The sequence below is a fragment of the Dama dama genome, chromosome 11, assembly GCF_033118175.1.
Source record: "Dama dama isolate Ldn47 chromosome 11, ASM3311817v1, whole genome shotgun sequence".
Classification (NCBI taxonomy): domain Eukaryota; kingdom Metazoa; phylum Chordata; class Mammalia; order Artiodactyla; family Cervidae; genus Dama; species Dama dama.
The window spans coordinates 58,780,518-58,799,486 of NC_083691.1; the positions used below are offsets into that span (position 1 = coordinate 58,780,518).

Genomic DNA, 18,969 nt, shown 5'->3' on the forward strand with positions numbered 1-18,969 from the left:
AGGCAAAAGGAGAAGAGCGCGACAGAGGATGAGATGGTTGGATGGCATCACAGACTCAATGCACATGAGTTTGAGCAAGCTCCAGGAGATGGTGAAGGACAGGGGAGCCTGGCATACTGCAGTTCATGGGGTCACACAGAGTCAGACATGACTAAGGGATTGAACAACAGCAAACCACCCCCTAAGTTTTTATGCAGCGCATGCAAAGAATATTGAGAGATCTCAGTTTGATTTTAAACATCCAGCTTCTCCAATTATCATCTCTTCACCATGTTATAGCAAGGACTCTGGGTTTTCAGAGCCACTTTTAACACTTGAGGTTTACCTCTTCAGTTTCTGCTGTATAATCTATACAGTTGTGCGAACCTGAATTACATATAACATGCCATGATTTAGAACTCTCTAGATTTCTGTCTCACGAGATCATTCATAGTACAGACGACCTGCCAAATGCAGTGCCCACAGACAGTGGAGACGTCTACAGAAACTGTGGTGCCAGCACCCAAAATAAACTTGGATTTGTCTCCGTGTATCATGAGCGTCCAAGTATTTAGAACAAAAAATGTAAAACAACTCACAACAGATCAGTGGGTGGATAATTAGAGAGAAAATAGAGACAGATTGTTCAGAAGAATGCTAATGGGAGAAAAGCCAGGAGGGGCCATGGGAAGGAGGAGGGGCTGCCCCCTGGAGAAGCCGGGGAGAAGCAGGTATGCAGTGAGTGACACAGGGGTTGTGAAACCAGATGCGTCATCCCCTGGCCCCTTGTGCCCCGAGAAAGGACGAGGACAGCAGGTAAGGTATTTCCCGGTTTCTTTCCCAGCAATTGGCACCTAAGTTGCTTCTTATTAAAATAATCATTTTTCTAAAGAACACCCTTTCTTTACTCAAGTTACTCAAGTGGGGACCTTCAGTTTTAGAAGAAACGTGGACTAAAAATGTTGAGAGTTTAAGTAAAGCCTTCTTACCATGTTTCTAACTGTGCTTCCCCATATGGCCTGGCTCATTTTTAGACCCGATGCATATGTCTCAAACGTTCCTTTCCCCGATTACACATTCACGCCTGTCCCCGGGGGCCAGTGTGGGTGCGGGGGACATTGTTCAGGGCTGGTGCCATGGAGCTGACTGCAGAGCCTCTCAGGCTGCTGGCCAAGCAGGCCCCTTCTCTCCTGCACCCCCGGCCCTGTGCCCACCACTGCTCTAGGTCCGGGAGGGCAGGTGGGCATCTGGAGGGCCCCAGCTGACCTGAGCTGGCCAGGGTCTGATTGTAGAGCATCAGCGGTTTTGGGCAGGCTGGATATTCCTTTGTTCCTCACTGAGCATTTGTTCACGTCATCTTTGTCTCCAAGCCGTTCCCTGATCTCTCCAGGCTGCTGTCACTTTCTCTCAACTCTCAGCTTCCTTTCTTTGCTTCTGAACTCATGGATTCTGTGAGCATGCGGATTGTCCCAGTGGTTCTCACAGCTGGGAAGCTTCTGGAGGTCAGGTCTTGGGGAGTGTTCAGGCTGGGGCTATGCCTACATTTCCTCCTGGAAGCCAGCTGTCCTGGGGTGGCTGTTCGCAGGGAACCTTCATCGATTTTGTGTTTTTGATTTTTCAGGAGCAAAACAGTTGAGTGTCTGACTTGGGAAATTTACAAGTGGGCATTTCTAGTGGAGCGTGAATTGGTGGTGAAGTGGTCGGGGTGTCCTTCTGCACTGATGTGAGGTAATGGTCCTGTCATGTTAGCCCATGTGCTCAGCCAAACGCTAGTGACAAGGGTTGGCTGTAGGAGCCAGGTGGACCATTTATAGTTCTTCTGTGGTTGTTTCTTATAGCCTAGTGTGTACAGTTGAGTTTGAAAAGTGAGGTTCATTTGACAGCTTGGTGTCTCTGTAGAGTCCTGGCAAGACCCTGGAGATGACCTGGCCCAGAGGTCTTCTGTGACAATCAGGCAGGTTGACATACTTGTCCAGGGTAACAAAGTGCTTCGCAGCACAGCTGGGAGCAGCCCCAGGCCACACTGGGTGGCGGGAATTGGGGCCTGGAGCCCAGCCCCTTAGTACCCCTCTTGGAGCCTGCATGTGCCTTGTTACCAGCGTGTGTGCCTCATCCAGAGTGGCATGTGGTCCTGGAGCCTTGGGACATGGGGTGTCTCTTTCACTCCCTCCCTGAAGGCCCACTTTGCATTGAGGAGCATCTTCTCCTGGGACACTTCAGAGGGGCCCTTGTGTCTCAGCTGCTCCCAACCCAGCAGGCAGGACTGGTCAGCTGTGCACCCCCCACCCACCCAGCCCCGCAGGAGCATTTTAGGGAAAATACAGACACATGCACGTCTCTAGAGAAAGCACCATCTGTTGTTTTCTCCACTGGACCTTTGTCCTCACCCAGAAAGGAAAACAACGTATGGACTGATAATAGCGGTAAACACCACGACCACAGTTGTACAGCTCCTGCTGTGTGTTGGACACCGCACACATCCTTTCCTCAGGCTTCGGACCCTCACGATTGCCTCACCCACCCCCGCAGGGCTACTGACATCCTCATGTTACAGATGCAGAAACCCAGTAGAGAGAGTGCAGAACCGCCAGGCCACAAGCCAGTGGGGCAGGAGCCAAGCTTGAAGCCTGGTCAGAACTGGGGTTCAGTTGTCCACCAGCCATTCACCCCACAAATGTGTTGACCCTGTGTGCACTCTGTTGTTCATTATTGTATTTCATTTTACTGAGCAGGTGTGGGCTCAAAAAGTTGCTCTTGTGAGCTTCTGCCAGTGACAGATGCTAAGTGATGCTTCAGAAGGTCATAGTGAATGCTTGCCACCTCCCAACCACCGCCCCACTCCCCCAGGCACATCACATTCAGAGATGCTTGTGCTGATGGATCGGGTAAATGTGTTGAGAGGTACTAAATATGTATTTTTAATTACAATTTATAATGAAAACCTTTCAAAAATTCTTTTCCCTGGCATCTGTGCTACCATTTGACTTTCACATTTGGTAGAAAATCCTATGCTTCTGAACCAGTTTTTTTTTTCAGGCTTACACATTCAGTTATGTTATTTGCCTGCCTGTTCATGGGGGAACGGGCTCTCTTAGGAGCAGGAATGGAAGTTCTGCTTCTGGACTTGTGGACCCATGTGATGGTGTGCTTTGCCCTAACATGTCTCCCTCTGTGCCAGGTCCTGGCAAGTCTGCCCACTGGAAAGGGGACTATCTGGGCACACGGATGGTGACTCGCTCCTTTGTCCCATCATCCCGACCCAGGCCATGTGGGTTTGCCACAGGGATGGGAGGTCCCATCCATCCGACAGCCATCCATTTCTCCTTCCTCCCTCTGGTCCTGGACATCCCCTCCCTGAACTTGGGGCTCCGTATGGCATATAATAGCACGTTTCATTGCAGGGTAAGGGATAAGCCTAAGGTGTACACGCCTAGGAATAAAAAAAGTAAAACCTCTTGGGTTTACTGCAGCTTGGGAGAGTGGGGGCACAGAGAGGTGGGTCAGGAAATGGTGCCGTCAGGCTCCAGGGACATAGCCTGGCTAGAGTAGGGCCTCCCACCCTGGCCGTGGAGTTGCTGGCTTACAGACATGTGGTTCCTGGACAGGGGAGGCTCTTAAGGCATGTGGAGGGGTCAGCAGCACGTACTTGGAGGTGGGGGGCAGGGGTGGGAATCAGGCTGCTCCTAACTAACCTGAGCTCTGCTGGCAGCCCAGGTGTGTATCCCTGAAGAGATCAGTCTGCAAGGACTGGATGGGGCAGACGAACTTGTGATGGTGAGATAGAAGATGGAGCTTGTTAACCAGGCAAACATTAGTTGAATGCCTGCCCTGAGCCAGGCCCCAGGCCCTGGGAAGATGAGTGCAGCAAGGGGAGAGGGCACTGCGCAGGTGGGTGTGTGCTCCGCAGGCCTGGGGGCCCCAGTCACCCATGAGGGGGACCTCACCATGCTGCTGGTGTTGCTGATGGGTCTGGTGCTGAGCAATCCAGGGATCAGTCCCCGTTTTCCTCTGGAGGGAAGGCACCTAGCGAGGGTGACAGTGGTGCTGAGCTGAGTACGTGTCTGGGGCAGAGAATGCCAGCCTGGGCGGGTCCACTCTGGGAGCCAGTGCCCAGCTCCCCGTGGTCCAGGCCATCATGACACCTCCTTTTATTCCTCTGATCTCCCCACCCGACAGGGGGGTAGGAACAAAGGAATTCTCAGGACCAAGCTGTCTGTGTGCTGTTCAGTCCCTCAGTCATGTCTGACTCTGTGCCACTCCATGGCCTGTAGCCTGCCAGGCTCCTCTGTCTGTGGGACTTCCCAGGGAAGAATACTGGGTGGGTTGCCATTTCTTCTTCCAGGGGATCTTCCAGACCCAGGGATCTAACCCTGAGTCTCCTGCATCAGCAGGTGGGTTCTTTGCCACTGAGCCACCAGGGAAGCCCAAACTGTCTTTACTGCAGGGAGTTAAGGGAGAGAGAAGTACAAGCTATCCATAGAAGTGCATTGGTGTCCTTTTGGGGGAAAAGCAAAAGATCTGCCAGTGGCCACAGTTTCCCTACTGTGAAAGCTCCCATGCTGGTGTAGCTCGGAGGCATGGTGGGCAAGTGGCCACCTCTCAGGAAAGCCGAAGAAGCACAGCCAACCCCACAGTCCAGGGGTTGTCCCCAACTCGGGCATCGTGCCTAGGCTCGCTTCTGCAAGGTTGCGGAATTCTGTGCATTTTAAGCAGGTTAAATAATTTTTACCCTAGGGCTTTTCAAGCTGTATTCCTCATGCACAGGAAGTAATGTTTCAGGTGACAGCTTGGCCCTGACTCACATATGTAACCGAAGCAGCAGTTCTATATTTGATGCATTCTGACATCTTCTGCTTTGTTTCCTTTTAAAAAGAAGACAGTGCACACATACAGGCTGCTCAGACCCTCTTAAACTGATTTTCTGATCCACTTGTGGGTTTGCCACCAGAATATGAAAAATTCTGCCTTAAATTTACTGCATGCGCTGTTTTTTCTAAATCACTCATCACTACTTGTGCGAAATCAGTGCAGTTTTGAAAGAAAAGAAGGGAAGGAAGGAGAAGGGTACGGGTTTCTCCCCAGTGTTGCTGCTCTGTTGCCACCCTGGAAGGGTGCCGAGTGTCCCCAGAGTGGAGGACAGGTGGTGGCCAGCAGAGCAGGACGGGCTTGAGGAGAGCTAGGGAGGGTCTTCAAGGTCATTTGGTCCAATTTCCCACCCACAACACAGAAGATACCTCTGTCCTGATGCATAAGATGTTTCTGTGTGGATGCCTTTTTTGTTTGTTTTGTTTTCCTCCTAGTGACATATGACTGCTCTCGTCATTTTCAGGCTTTACACTGTTTTATCCTCTTGGTTTGCTGGTGCTCTGGCTTTTTTTTTTTTTTTTTTTTCTTTTTTGAGGAAATCAGAGATCAGATATGGTAACTCCCAGCTTTCAGGCATTGGCCACTGTTAGCTCTGTTGGTGACTGGTTGGTCACCAGCCAGGGGGCCTAGTCCTTCTGTATCGGTGTGCACGCACTGCCCCTTGGCTGGGACCCTGCGTGGAGCCCTTGCAGGGTCCCACTCCGCTGAACCGGGTCCCTGCGCTGAGCTTTGCTGTTTCTCCACAGGCCTCGGAAGGACCCGCCGGAAGACGAGCGCACGCGATGCATCCCCCACGCCCAGCACGGACGCGGAGTTCCCCGCCAACGGCGGCGGCGCCGACCGCATCTACGACCTCAGCATCCCCGCCGTGGTCAAGTTCGCGTATGCAGCAGAGCGCGAGGATGAGCTGTCGCTGGTGAAGGGCTCGCGCGTCACCGTCATGGAGAAGTGCAGCGACGGCTGGTGGCGGGGCAGCTACAACGGCCAGGTGGGCTGGTTCCCGTCCAACTACGTGCTGGAGGAGCTGGACGAGGCAGCCGGCGACGCGCCCGGGGGCTCGAGCCTGCGGCCCGGCGCCACGCTCAGCAATGGGCAGGGCGCGCGGGCGCTGCAGGTGGTGCAGACACTGTACCCTTTCAGCTCGGTCACCGAGGAGGAGCTCAACTTCGACAAGGGCGAGACCATGGAGGTGATCGAGAAGCCCGAGAACGACCCCGAGTGGTGGCGCTGCCGCAACGCGCGTGGCCAGGTCGGCCTGGTACCCAAGAACTACGTGGTGGTGCTCAGCGAGGGCCCGGCCCCGCACGCTGGCTCCGGACCCACGGGGCCTGCTCGTGCCGGCCGGTTCGCAGGCCGCGAGTGGTACTACGGGAACGTGACTCGCCACCAGGCCGAGTGCGCACTCAACGCGCGGGGCGTTCAGGGCGACTTCCTTGTGCGGGACAGCGAGTCCTCGGTGAGTGCAAGATGGGGTGGGTGGGCAGAGGGGTATGCGTGTGTTTGTGTCTGGGTGTGCATGTATGTGGACATCTTTGCGTGTGCACCAGGCATACAGGGCGACTTCTTCCTTCCTAAGAGCGAGTCTTCAGTGAGTACAGGGTGGGGTGGGTGGAGGGGTGTGCATGTGTGCACATGTGTGTGTGTGCATCTCTGTATGTGTGTACCAGGTGTGCAGGGCGACTTTCTCATCAAGACAATCATTGGTGAGTGTGGGGCAGGGTGGGTGAAGGGGTGTGTACACATGTTTGTGTGTGCATGTGTGCACCTGGCATGCAGGGCAACTTCTTCGTCAAGACAGAGTGCTCAGTGAGTGTGGGGTGGGGTGGGTGGAGAGGTGTGCATGTGTGTGCACATGCATGAGCACATCTGGGTGTGCATGGATACACACATCTAGGTGTGTACACATGTGTGGGTATGCACTGGCCATGCAGGACGGCTTCCTCCTCAGGATAGAGAAACCTCGGTGGGTGGGTGGTGCACAGAAAGGAAGCTGAGGGCATGAAAGTGTGTGGAGGTGTGTGAATGGCCTCAGACAGCAGGGGTATGTGGGGCTCATGTTAAGCAAGATGAACACAGATGCTCTATACAGCCTGTGTCCTGAGGCCCCAGCCCCATCTTATGCTGACATCCATTTGGACTGCCCAGCCTCTGCTGTACCCCTGATTGGCAAGGTGCGTTCTTGTAGGTGAGATGGCAAGTACAGAGTGTCTCAGCTTTTGGAGATTTTGCTGCCTCTTGAGTGAGGTCACCCCTGTTCTGTCCTGCAGACCCAAACATCATTTTCTCCCCTGGTTTCCCTGCGTTGATGACCCAACCTTGTTTCCTCTCTGGGTCTGAGATGCATCAGATGTTCTCAGCAAGGCAGACACCCTGTTTTTAAAGTGTGTAATCCTCAGTATGTCCCTGCGACAGGCACCACTGAGTTTATCTCTGAAAAGCTTTTAAAGCACTCAGGAACAGAACTGAAAAGGAAAAGGACAACTGTTAAGAGAGAGGTTTCTGTGTACAAGTTGAGTCAGCGGTGTGCGGCCTCTCAACTTGGAGCATACCTGTTTCCAGCACAGATTTGGGGTCTGTGTTTCAATGTGTGGCCAAGTCTGTCTGGGAGAACTGGGCTGTCATTCCAGGTTCCTTTTTGTGTTTTCATTGTGGAGGTACTAAGCTGGTTTTGTTAGTCCTTGCAAATACACCTGCCAGAGTGAAGCAAAAGTTTTGAGGATGGAGTCCAGTGTGAGTTTTGAGGATAGAGTCCAGTGTGATCATTTTCTGTTGGTTCCTGTAGACTTTAGTTTAATTGTCTAACTGCAACCTGTAAGACTAGTCAGCTCATGCTATGTACTGTAATTGTCCCCGAAAAGGTTAATACTCTGATTACTAAGTGCACAGTCAAGATTCCTATTGACTGATCTAGAGGGAGTTCAAGCCCACAGAAGTGGTTTCCCTTCAGACAGAGAGGGGCAGCTGTGATGGGGGTGGAAACCGGCCCCCTGTTGATGGCAGCAGCTCATGGTGGTAAGCACATGGGACCTAGACAGTAGCTGCATCTGAAATCTGGACAACAAGCTTTTCTCATCCAGAGTCAATGGTTTCTGGCAGGACATCACATTAAGTTGTTCTCACATGAGGCTCGGTCCTTGCACAGATCAGGAGGCTTCAGAGAATCGGGTTCAGAGTGCTTGCAACCCGCCTGAGCAGAAACTCGAAGCACCAGAGACCCTGTCACAGTAGGAGGTGATCAAGGGACAAGGATGATTCAGAGTCAAGGAGTCTCGTCCTGATTTAGGAACATTGGGTTTGAAGAGGCTTCTTAGAAAGGAGAGGGGTAAAAGCAGCCCCCCAGAGTGGAGACAGTGCCCCTAGGTTCTTCTCTATGGGGCCAGGGAAGGGGAAAGTCTTTAGCAGGAGGCAGAGAGTATCACTGTCTTAGAGAAAACCTGTGACTTGTCCATGAGACAAGTAGGCCATGGTCCCTGTCAGACCTCAGGACCAGGTCCTTTTAGAGGTAGAGGAGGGTACTTTTCTTATCTGCACTCCACCCCTAGGAACTTGAAGAAGCAGCAGTGTTACATTTGTCTCGGATTATGAGAGGAGAAAGCCTTTTCTAAATAACTGAAGTATTGCTTGTTTATTTTAACCATTTTTTTGGCGGGGGGAGCCTTTCCACATTTTGTTCCCTCTGTTTTAATTTAGAAAACTGAGCTATGACAGCTGATCGTTTGCTGGGCCACTGGCTCTTGGGGTGGGGAAGAGGCTCTCTGGGACTTGCTTAGCTCTGCCCCTGCCATGGCCCCAGCTCGGCCTGAAGGCTGCCATGTGGCCCAAGGGTGTGTTGGGCTGCTTGTCTGGCTGGAACCCGCTGTTACACGTGGCGCTGTCTGCCGTGTGTGCGCCTATCTTGTGCCAAAGAGATGCTCAGGGACTCTCAGGCGTACTGCTGCTCTTCTCCTGACGGCAGGGTGAGCCGGCTGCGCTGTCTTCATTCTCATAACCAGGTCTTTGCCCACCTGTCATCTGCAACTGTGAGGAGCCGTTCAGATGGATAAGTCCATCGCTTATCCGTTTCCTGCCTCCACTTCCTGCCAGCACCTTCCCATCTTCTTTCTGCCTATCTGTTGTCTTTTTCCTGTTCACTCTGGCATCTCTAACGTGAGAGCCTACTGTTCAAAGCTGCATGAGCCCGGAGCGCCACAGCCTGACCTGACTCAGGGTCCGGTTTCTGCAGGACCCATAGGCATCCCCATTCAGTTTCTTTTTCCTTCCTCTAGGTCTCTGCTCAGGGCTCACCTTTGGTCACTGCAGGACCTGTGATTCCTCAGTAAGCATAGCCGCTTTTTTAGAGTGCCTCTTCAAGATGCGTTTCATTTTTTTAAATATCCCAAGCGATTTCAGTATAAATGAGCAAGATTCTTGCTTGATACTTTGCATTTAAAAATATTCTGTATTTTTCTGTATTGAAAAGTAAAAAGATCTGAGTTCTGGGAAATCTGTGCTTGGGTGAGGGGGAAGGGGGGACATATTTCAGAACAACAAGCAAAGCATTGGCATATCTTACGATATCCGGGGTCAGTGATGTGTGGGTATTTCAGAGGCGTGTGTTAGACATGGTTTATCAGCCAGTGAATAAACCAGATGACCCTGCTTTGGCCCTTTTCTATCTTGCATCTCAATATTGAGTTTTCTCTCTCCCCCTCTCTTGCTCTCATCCCTCGCCTCTAATTGCTGTTTACCTTTAGCAGCTAAAGATGAAACAGTGTCAGTTCTTCATATTTAATCATTATATTCCTTCCATATCATTAAATCTAGAAAATTCAAAATTCCTACCTGCCTTCTCTAATGCTCATTGTAAATCCTTATGTGTTTGTTCAGACTTATTCTGTGGATACAGCTAGGAAACTATATTACAGTGAAGAATAACCAGTAACTAAATTTCTGTGTACTCTGTAAGCTGTCAGTATTTTATTTTTTCAATTGCTATAGAAAGTGACAGCTTACAACTGGGTTGAGGTCTGCAAAGCATCAGCCTGTGGTGTAGGAAGCTGTTTTTCTCTGTAAGATGTTAAAGTTCCCAAAGAGATCATCTATTTCCCCATATTTTGTGTCCCTATGTTTTTGTGTCATTTATTATGAAGGGCTTTGGATTGAGTTTTATCTCTGCTGTATTATGTGTAAAAGAAGGTGAAGAGTGCTGAATCCCCTCTTTGGGAGGGAGATGCTGTAGAAAGTGGAACAGAGGGCTGCTTGTTACCTGAAACCTGATCTATGGCGAGAGCAGGAGGTGTGGTGCAGGCAGCTGGGCTGTGTCACTGGGTGCCCTGGGGGAATCCCAGTCACGTGGCCGAGGGCGGCTCAGTGGCTCCTCCTGGTCCATGATGGGAGGAGACCTCCCATCGCCCTCTCCTGCACACTGCCCAGACGATGCTCTCTCCTCCTGTGGACCTTCGCACACATCTGGAAAACTGTAGAGTACAGCTGCCTCCATCCCCACAACACCCTCCCTCCCTGCCCAGTCTAGGCACACATGCCGTTCACACCTCACTCCTCCTCCTTTCCATCTGGGAAGCCTCTGTGAGCCGTGCTCCTGGGTCCCACGACGGGGCCTGTGCTCACAGGTGTAACCGCCTTCATACGTGGCTGTGCTGCCCCCACGGCAGCCCGCTCGGCACTGGAGTGCATGGTATGTCATCCTGTCGGCCGTTGAATCCCAGCACTGCGTGAGACCCTAGAAAATATTCTCCACATTCACTGATGATGCAATTGTCCAGCATGTGTGTGTAGATTCAGAGTGACCGGGAGCCAGCAGCAGCCAGAGGAGGTACCAGCATGCCCAGCCCTTCCTCTGCACCCCCTGACCCCTGGGCTTGTGAACTCAGGTCAGACTTGGTGGCCTCTAGCTCGGGATTGCTGCCACCAGGGGTCCAGACAACCTCCCTTCAGGCTGCAAGTGTAACATGGAGAGAGATGAGTGTTCAGTAAGAACTGAAAAACAGCTCTTTCAAACTAGAGTGCAAGTGTGAGTGTATACATGCTCAGTAGCTCAGTCCTGTTCAACTCTTTGCAACCTCATGGACTGTAGCCCACCAGGCTTCTCTGGTGAAATTTCCCAGGCAAGAATGCTGGAGTGGGTTGCTATTTCCTACTCCAGGGGATCTTCCCGACCCAGGGATCAAACCTGCATCTCATCTCCTGCATTGGCAGGCTGATTTTTTACCACTGAGCCACCTGAAAACTCTGTCAAATAATTCATCTGTAACAGTATTCAGAATCATTTTCATAAAAACCTCCAGATCATTAGCTCCCTTGATGTAAATGTTTATTGATATACTTGCTGTTGTTGTTCAGTCACTCAGTTGTGTCTGACCCTTTGCAACCTCATGGACTGCAGCATGCCAGGCTTCCCTGTCCTTCACCATCTCCTGGAACATGCTCAAACTTATGTCTGTTGAGTTGATGATGCCATCCAACCATCTCATCCTCTGTCACCCTCTTCTTCTCCTGATCTCAATCTTTCCCAGCATCAGGGTCTTTTCCAATGAGTGAGCTCTTCACTTCAGGGGTCCAAAGTTTTAGAGCTTCAGCCTCAGTCCTTCCAGTGAATATTCCAGGTTGGTTTCCTTTAGGATTCACTGATTTGTTCTCCTTGCAGTCCAAGGGACTCTCAAGAGTCTTCTCCAGCACCACTGTTCGAAAGCATCAATTCTTTGATGCTCAGCCTTCTTTATGGATATACTGCTCTCATGTAAATTCACAAGTACCTGTTAGAAATGTTTCCCCCCAAGAATTAAAAGCAGTGGTGGAAATTTTTTTTAAAAACTGTATCTTGGGACTTCCCTAGTGGTCTAGTGGCTAAAACTCCGAGCTCACAATGTGGGGGACCCAGGTTCAATCCCTGGTCAGGGAACTAGATCCTGCATGCTGCAGCTAAGACCCAGAGCAACCAAATCAATCAATCAATTTTTTTTTTTTTTTAAGAAATGGGTTTAATAAATTTTAATATATGAGAAAGGTGTGTACAGTTGGCGCATGTATTAATAGCACCAGTGTAAACCTTTCCGTCTTCCTACTCCATTTCTTGTTAGCCATAACTGCAGAAAGACTGTGAACAGGCTTGTCTTCTAGGCTGGAGGGCTCCATTTTCATTTACAGAAGAGAGGTAATTCAGGCTTTGCTCCCAGTAATCTGCTGATCACTGCAGTCAGTTAGCAAGGAGAAAAGATCATAGAAATTGCTAGAGTTTCTTTGAACTGTATCCCTTGTTTTTAACAGCACACAGGCACAGGCAGACCCAGAGCAAGGGGTAGGGGGCCCGCAGCCCCAGTAGACACATTCCAACCCTCCCAGCGAATGTTTTCTGCCCTGATTGTGGTTTCTCAGGGGCTTCCCTGGTGGCTCAGATGGTAAAGAGTCTGCCTGCAGTGTGAGAGACCCGGGTTCTATCCCTGGGTTGGGAAGATCCCCTGGAGAAGGAAATGGCAACCCACTCCAGTATTCTTGCCTGGAAAATCCCATGGACAGAGGAACCTGGCAGGTTACAGTCCATGGGGTCGCAACGAATCGGAAATGACTTCACTTTTCTGTGGTTCCTCAGCCAGTGAAGGGGAAACACCTTGTCCAATGAGATGAGCTGAGGAGCCCAGATGGAGGGAGGAAGGTTTGCATTCTGCTCTGCTCGGCTCTCAGTAAACATTTCTTTCCTGGAGGCCGGTAAGCCCACCTCTTCTCTCCACTGCCAGGAGTCTTTACCGCCTGTCCTTTGAAAACAGTTCCTTCTCAACTTGTAGGAGAAACTCTGCAAGAAGTGTTGACATTTTGGTCTCAAGATGCGGGCGAGGAAAGTACTAGCCCACCGGAGATGGTGTCTGCAGCATCTCACCAACCTCTAGGACCCTGTGACTGCAAGTCAGTCCCACCCCAGATGCTGGGCTCATGGGCTTCATTCCTCTTCTCAGTATGGTTGAGCCAGCAGACACCTGTCAAGATTCTGTGACATGCTTGGCTTCAGAGTGTCTCCCAGTCTTCCGGCCCAGCGCCCACGGCCAGCGCAGACCAGTGTGGCTCCATCCTTCACACAACTTCCCCCAGGCTTTTGGGAAGGACGAGCCTGTAAGGACCAAGACTGGTGGTGCCGAATTCTCGGGGATCCGCTCCCGACCCCCCCACCTCTGGAGCAGCCCCTTTTCTTGTCACATCCAGGGGGCTGGCTTCTTGAGAAGGGAAGAGAATCCGGGCTGTGCCAACCAGGGGGTCCCCTGCAGGCAGTATCTAGAGCAAGGTCTGACCCCTAAGGACAGAGTGAGACAGGCTTCCCCAGCCTGGGGGTGGGGTTTGTCACACAGCCACCTCCTCCAAGGTGCGTCTTAGCACATGAATCACATTCCTGTCTTGTTCTCATGGCCCTGAACACTTGAAAGCACTGTGGGTGGTTCACTCAGACCTCGTCTCAAACTGCATTTGAAGACCCTGGACGGCCCTGCCCCTGAGCTGCTCGTTCAGGGGGTCTGCGGTGGGGCATGAGAATTCACTTTTTCTGAAAAGCACCCAGGTGATGCTACTGGACTTGGGAACACAAATTGAGACGCCCTGGCCCAGTTCATCCTCAGGCTTCCTTCAGAACTTGGTGACGTGTAACAGTGCATTTTAGCACAGAGATCAGAAGCACAAAGATGCTGGAATGAGTGAGTCTTCTCCAAAGGTTCGGCACCCCCCTGCTTGGTGTAAACTAATTCCTCCCATGTCCTTAACTTCAAGGTTTCTGCTCAGGAGCCCACAAAATTAAAAATTACTGTCTCTGCTACAGTGACCAGTTTTACTGCTGTCATGCATATGTACAGGAGACACATCAGGAGGCTAAATTAAGGCGCTTAAATTTAAAAGCAAATTCAGAAAGTCATCTGCTGATTGTGGGGCACAAGTAAAATTGAGTCTATCACATAGTGACGCCGACTCACACACTCCCTCCATACGATGCCGCTTTGTCTATGAACTGATTAAAGAGTCTGTAAAACTAGCTCAATGCCCGGCTGGTCTTAAACGTAAAACTGAAGTCACCTTCTATCTTTATCAGAAAGCACAGGCTTTTGGCACAGAACGTATATGCTTCTAAAAATGAACAGATCTTGAAACTACACATTGCTTCTTAAAAACCGGAGGCCCCAAGAGAGAGCTGAGCGGTCCCTAACATGTATGTGCTGCTGGACACAGGGCATGCTGACTGCTCGAGTCTTCACCCACCGGAATTGACCGCCACGTGACAGGGACCAAGGGGCTGAAGCTCAGGCCGTCCTGTGCAGAGCACCTGTCAGGCGGGACCTGTTTACTTTGTTCTGTTTTCAGAACCATACACAGCATCCCGCTTGGGTGGGAATACTGATAACACGTGACAGGGACCAAGGGGCTGAAGCTCAGGCCGTCCTGTGCAGAGCACCTGTCAGGCGGGACCTGTTTACTTTGTTCTGTTTTCAGAACCATACACAGCATCCCGCTTGGGTGGGAATACTGATAACACTCATTCATCTTGATTAGTCTTGTGTAAACGTGAAAACAGCCGTGATTTGAGAATTGTGCAGTTGATTACTTAAAATGTCCTTCTGTGCCGTTTAGACTATTTTAACTTTTTTGTATTAAAGTATGGCCAATTAATGGCAACCCACTCCAGTACTCTTGCCTAGAAAATCCCATGGATGGAGGAGCCTGGTGCAGGCTACTGTCCATGAGGGTTGCAAAGAGTCAGACACGACTGAGCGATTTCACTTCACATGGCCAATTAATGAGGCTTTCCCAGTGGATCAGCGGTAAAAAATCTGCCTGCCAATTCAGGAGCTGCAGGAGACTCAGGTTCGATCCCTGGGTCAAGAAGATCCCTTGGAGGAGGATATGGCAACCCATTTCAGTATTCTTGCCTGGAGAATCCCAGGGACAGAGGAGCCTGGCAGCCTACAGTCCCTGGGGTCACAAAGAGTCGGACATGACTTAGTGACTAAACAACAGTGGCCAATTAACAATGTTGTGATAGTTTCAGGTGTGTGGCACAGTGACTCAGCCATACATATACATGTATCCATTTTCCCCCAAACTCCCCTCCCTTCCAGGCTGCCACATAACACTGAGCAGAGTTTCTTGTTTTATACAGTATGTCCTTATTGGTTATCTGTTTTAAATATAGCAGTGTGCACACTGATGGCTGGTTGATCTGATGAATCATTCATGATGACTCATTTCTTTTTTGGGGGGAGGAACATAAGAGATCAAGTTGGGGAAATAATTTTCAAGTTCTGTATCCCCCTCTCCAACCCCTGTAGGCTCCTAATCCTCTAATGACTGTGATTCTGGAAATAACACATAACCCAAGGCCTAAGTGGATCTAGATCTTCCCATCTCTTCCTGAAATTTTATCCCCCCAGTGTTTCCTGGGCTTCCCCCAAGGCATTGGGCCCTGGGTTTAGTATAGAGGTAAGATGAGGTTTTCCCCTCAAAGATTTATTTGGTCTCTTTTGGGCAAAGGGATACACAATTACTAACTAACTAACTGAATATGTCTATCTCTGTGATACTTTTTTAAAATGTATTTATTTTAATTGGAGGATAATTACTTTACAATACTGTGATGCTGACAGTTGTGACTGTTGAGGGCCAGCAGCCCACCACAGATCTGGGTTCTCCCAGACCCCCCTTTCCCTGAGTTATCATTGGTTTATATGGAGTTGTCTCTCATTTTGCAAGATCTGTTCACTTTTGCTCAAACATTTGCAGAGTCAGTGTAAAAACCAATGAAGGGGTGCTTGTTGGTTTTGTCCTGGTGGGAGACACGTGAGCAGGGGCTGGGTTGGTGGGTCATCATCAGCAGTGAGTTCCTGGTTTGGGGAGGGGTAGAAGTCTGGGCTCAGAATTCACTTTAGACCTGGATCATACAGCTCCCACCATCTGTAGGGCTCTCTGTGGACACAGCCATGGATTAGACGCAGCCCTGATCAACAGATGTGTCAGGATGTCTTCTGCTGGACAGTAGCCAAGGAGGTGTTTCAGTGTTAAAGAATCCACGTGCCATTGCAGGAGACGTGGATTTGATTCCTGGGTTGGGATGATTCCCTGGAGAAGGAAATGACCACCCGCTCCAGTGTTCTTGCCTGGAGAATCCCATGGACAGAGGAGCCTGATGGGCTGTAGTCCATGGGGTCGCAAAGAGTCAGACACGACTGAGCAACTGGGCAACAATAACAACAAAGCCAAGGAGAGTGGAGCTTATCCAGTTTGGGGATGCAGAGGCATCTCCACGTGGCCATTCTGTGCTCTGAGACCCTCAGGAATGGTTGAGCAGAGGGCAGGGTGAGACATCCTTCCATCTCATTGATTGGGTATGTGTCACCCATCATGTTCCAATCTCATTCCTTACTTGTAGTTATCCACCTTTCCTAGCACTGCTTATTAAAGGGACCATTTTTTTTCTGTTGTATATTCTTGCCTCCTTTGTCACAGATTAATTGACCCCGAGAGTGTGGATTTATTTCTGGGCTCTCTATTCTGTTCCATTTACTTTTTTTTAAATCAAAGATTATAATTGTACAAAATAGAGAAGTATAGAACAAAATACAATTATTGGAGGATAACCACCCTACAATATTGTGTTGGCCTCTGCCACACATCAACATGAATCACCCACAGGTGTACATATATCCCCTCCCTTCTGAAGCCCCATCCTGTTTCTCTCCCCATCCCGCCCCTCTAGGTTGTCACAGAGCACTGGGTTGAGCTCCCTGTGTCATAGAGCAGATTCCCACTGGCTGCCGTACACATATGGTAATGTGTATGTTTCCATGCTGGTCTCTCAGTTCGTCCCGCTCTCTCCTTCCCCCACTGTGCCCAGAGGTCTGTTCTCTGTGTCTCTACTGCTGCCCTGCAAATAGGTTCATAAGTACCATCTTCCTAGATTCCATACATATGTGTTAATACACAGTATTTGTCTTTCTCTTTCTGACTTCACTTTGTATAATAGGCTCTAGGTTCATCCACCTCATTAGGACTCATTCGCATGCATTCTTTTTTTTATAGCTGAGTAACATTACAATTTCATATATATATACACACACACATCACAGTTTCTGTATTCATTCATCTGTCTATTCCATTGACCTTGGTGTCTATATTTGGCCCAGCACCATGTTGTTGGCTGAGCTCCTAATAGTGGTAGAAGCCAGAGGAAGTGTATTTCTAGCCGCTGCCTATGTACAGACCACTTTCTACCACAGAACTAGCTGGGGAAATGAAAAACGTGCGTTGGTTAGCATCGGTGCTGTGCATTTCAGAACAAGTCTCCAGTTTTCAAATAGAGAAAGTACATTTTACACCGAAAGTACTAAGTACAGTGTCACTTTTCTTCGATCCAGAACACGAGCATCTCACCAGCCTCCAGGTGGTTCTAAAGATTAGGAGGTGGCTGCCCTGGGTGTGGACTGGAGCCCAGGCTCCCCAGCCAGTGCACGGAGCCCAGTGGTAATCCGTGTGTGTTCTGTTTCCCCCACAGCCCAGTGACTTCTCCGTGTCTCTCAAAGCATCAGGGAAGAACAAGCATTTCAAGGTTCAGCTGGTGGACAACGTCTATTGCATTGGGCAGCGGCGCTTCCACACCATGGACGAGCTGGTGGAGCACTACAAGAAGGCCCCCATCTTCACCAGCGAGCACGGGGAGAAGCTCTACCTCGTCCGGGCGCTGCAGTGATGCCCCGGGAAGGCGCCCTGGCTGGGCTCTCTTGCAGGCCCCGTTCTCTCCGCCTGGTCCCTTCTTTGTCCAGGTCGGTTATTTGCCACCCGCCCCACTCTTTGCCATCCCGGGCCCTCCCGGCTGGTTTTTGTGATGGGAGGTGGACAGAGCGAGTCGGTTCACTTTTTTCCTCCTCCATGGGAGACAGCCTTAGTCCATTCACACCGCTCGCGCCAGCAGACCCCCCCTTACAGACCTCGGGCGCCGTGTGGATGCACCAGAGCTGCCCTTATGTCCATGAGCCACAGAGCAGGCGGCACCTGCCTGGGGACCCCCAGTCCTGACCCCAGCAGCCCTCCATCCGTGTCGTTTGTGCTCCCACGGCTCCCAGGCTCTCCGGGGACAACCCCGGGTGCTCTTAGCAATACTGGAACCACCGGGCAAGACGGGAGGGAAGATGCTGTCCAGTGCCTTTGGGGCTGCGCTTGCAATAAAGAGAAGAGGTCCTGGAATGCCGGTTTGCAGAAGAGGGGCCAGAGACTGGGGGAGACGGTGGTTTCGGAAATTCCCCCCCGACGTGCCATCAGCAGAGTGCTCTTTCCTCTTGCCCTTCGGCTCGTTTCAATCTCACAGTGATGTATTTAATTCTCAAAGTCATATGTACCTGTAGCCATTTGTTGACACTAATGCAGATGATTAAGGAAAACAGGTGATCTTTGGGGAGGGGAGCGACCCACACTTCACACACACACACACACACACACACACACACATACACGCACACACAAAATATATATATATATATATATATATATATATATATATAGTATTTGCTTTACAGGGAAATTTTTCAGGGTTTACAAAAGGATATGTGATTGGTAGTAAGAGACACAGAATGTTTATGGAGAAATTGCATTTTCTTTTCTCTTTACATCCGAACTCCTTTATAGTTCCAATATACAGTCTTGAGATGGCACATTCCTACAGTTGAGGAAGGGGTCTTGAGACCTCCTAAACTGCATACTCAATTTTTTGGATATTGTAATAAAAAAGTATTATGACGAGACCCCGTGTGTGTTCATCTTTTGCCAAGCCTGGACTGAGCAATGGGGAAGGAGTTCCTATAAGCTTAAGCACTCAGTGCCCCCAGGGGAGCATTTTGAGGGAGGACTTCTAACAAACTTATTACTTGTGTGTTTTCTTTTTCTACCACCACATTTTTGTATCTTGAAATAATAAATTTTAATTAGCGTGACTCCCAGAGAAACCAGAATCTCAAGTTTGGTCTTAAAATTACTCTTTGGAAATTATATACGTCACCAGACTGTTATCAACTAGCCTTCTCTCCTCTAGCTTTCCTCTCCCCTCTGCTGCCTGCCTTTCGTGCACTGGGGAAGCCGTTGTCCAGCCCCTCTGAGTGCTGGGCCCTGGGA

General features: G+C 50.2%; 1 protein-coding gene across 3 annotated transcripts in view; it reads left to right on the forward strand.

Moving 5' to 3' along the window:
* The window catches only part of NCK2 (NCK adaptor protein 2), a 113,033-nt gene extending 94,267 nt beyond the window's left edge, over positions 1–18,766 (forward strand). For 2 of the 3 annotated variants that reach the window (XM_061155332.1, XM_061155333.1), the window contains exons 4-5: positions 5,592–6,301; positions 17,360–18,765. In XM_061155332.1, the coding sequence (XP_061011315.1) occupies positions 5,592–6,301; positions 17,360–17,554 (905 nt within the window). In that variant the 3' untranslated portion in view covers positions 17,555–18,765. Of the gene's footprint in view, positions 1–5,591; positions 6,302–17,359 lie in introns of all 3 variants that reach the window. The other variant, XM_061155334.1, reaches the window with a different exon arrangement.
* The last annotated feature ends 203 nt before the right edge of the window (positions 18,767–18,969 follow it).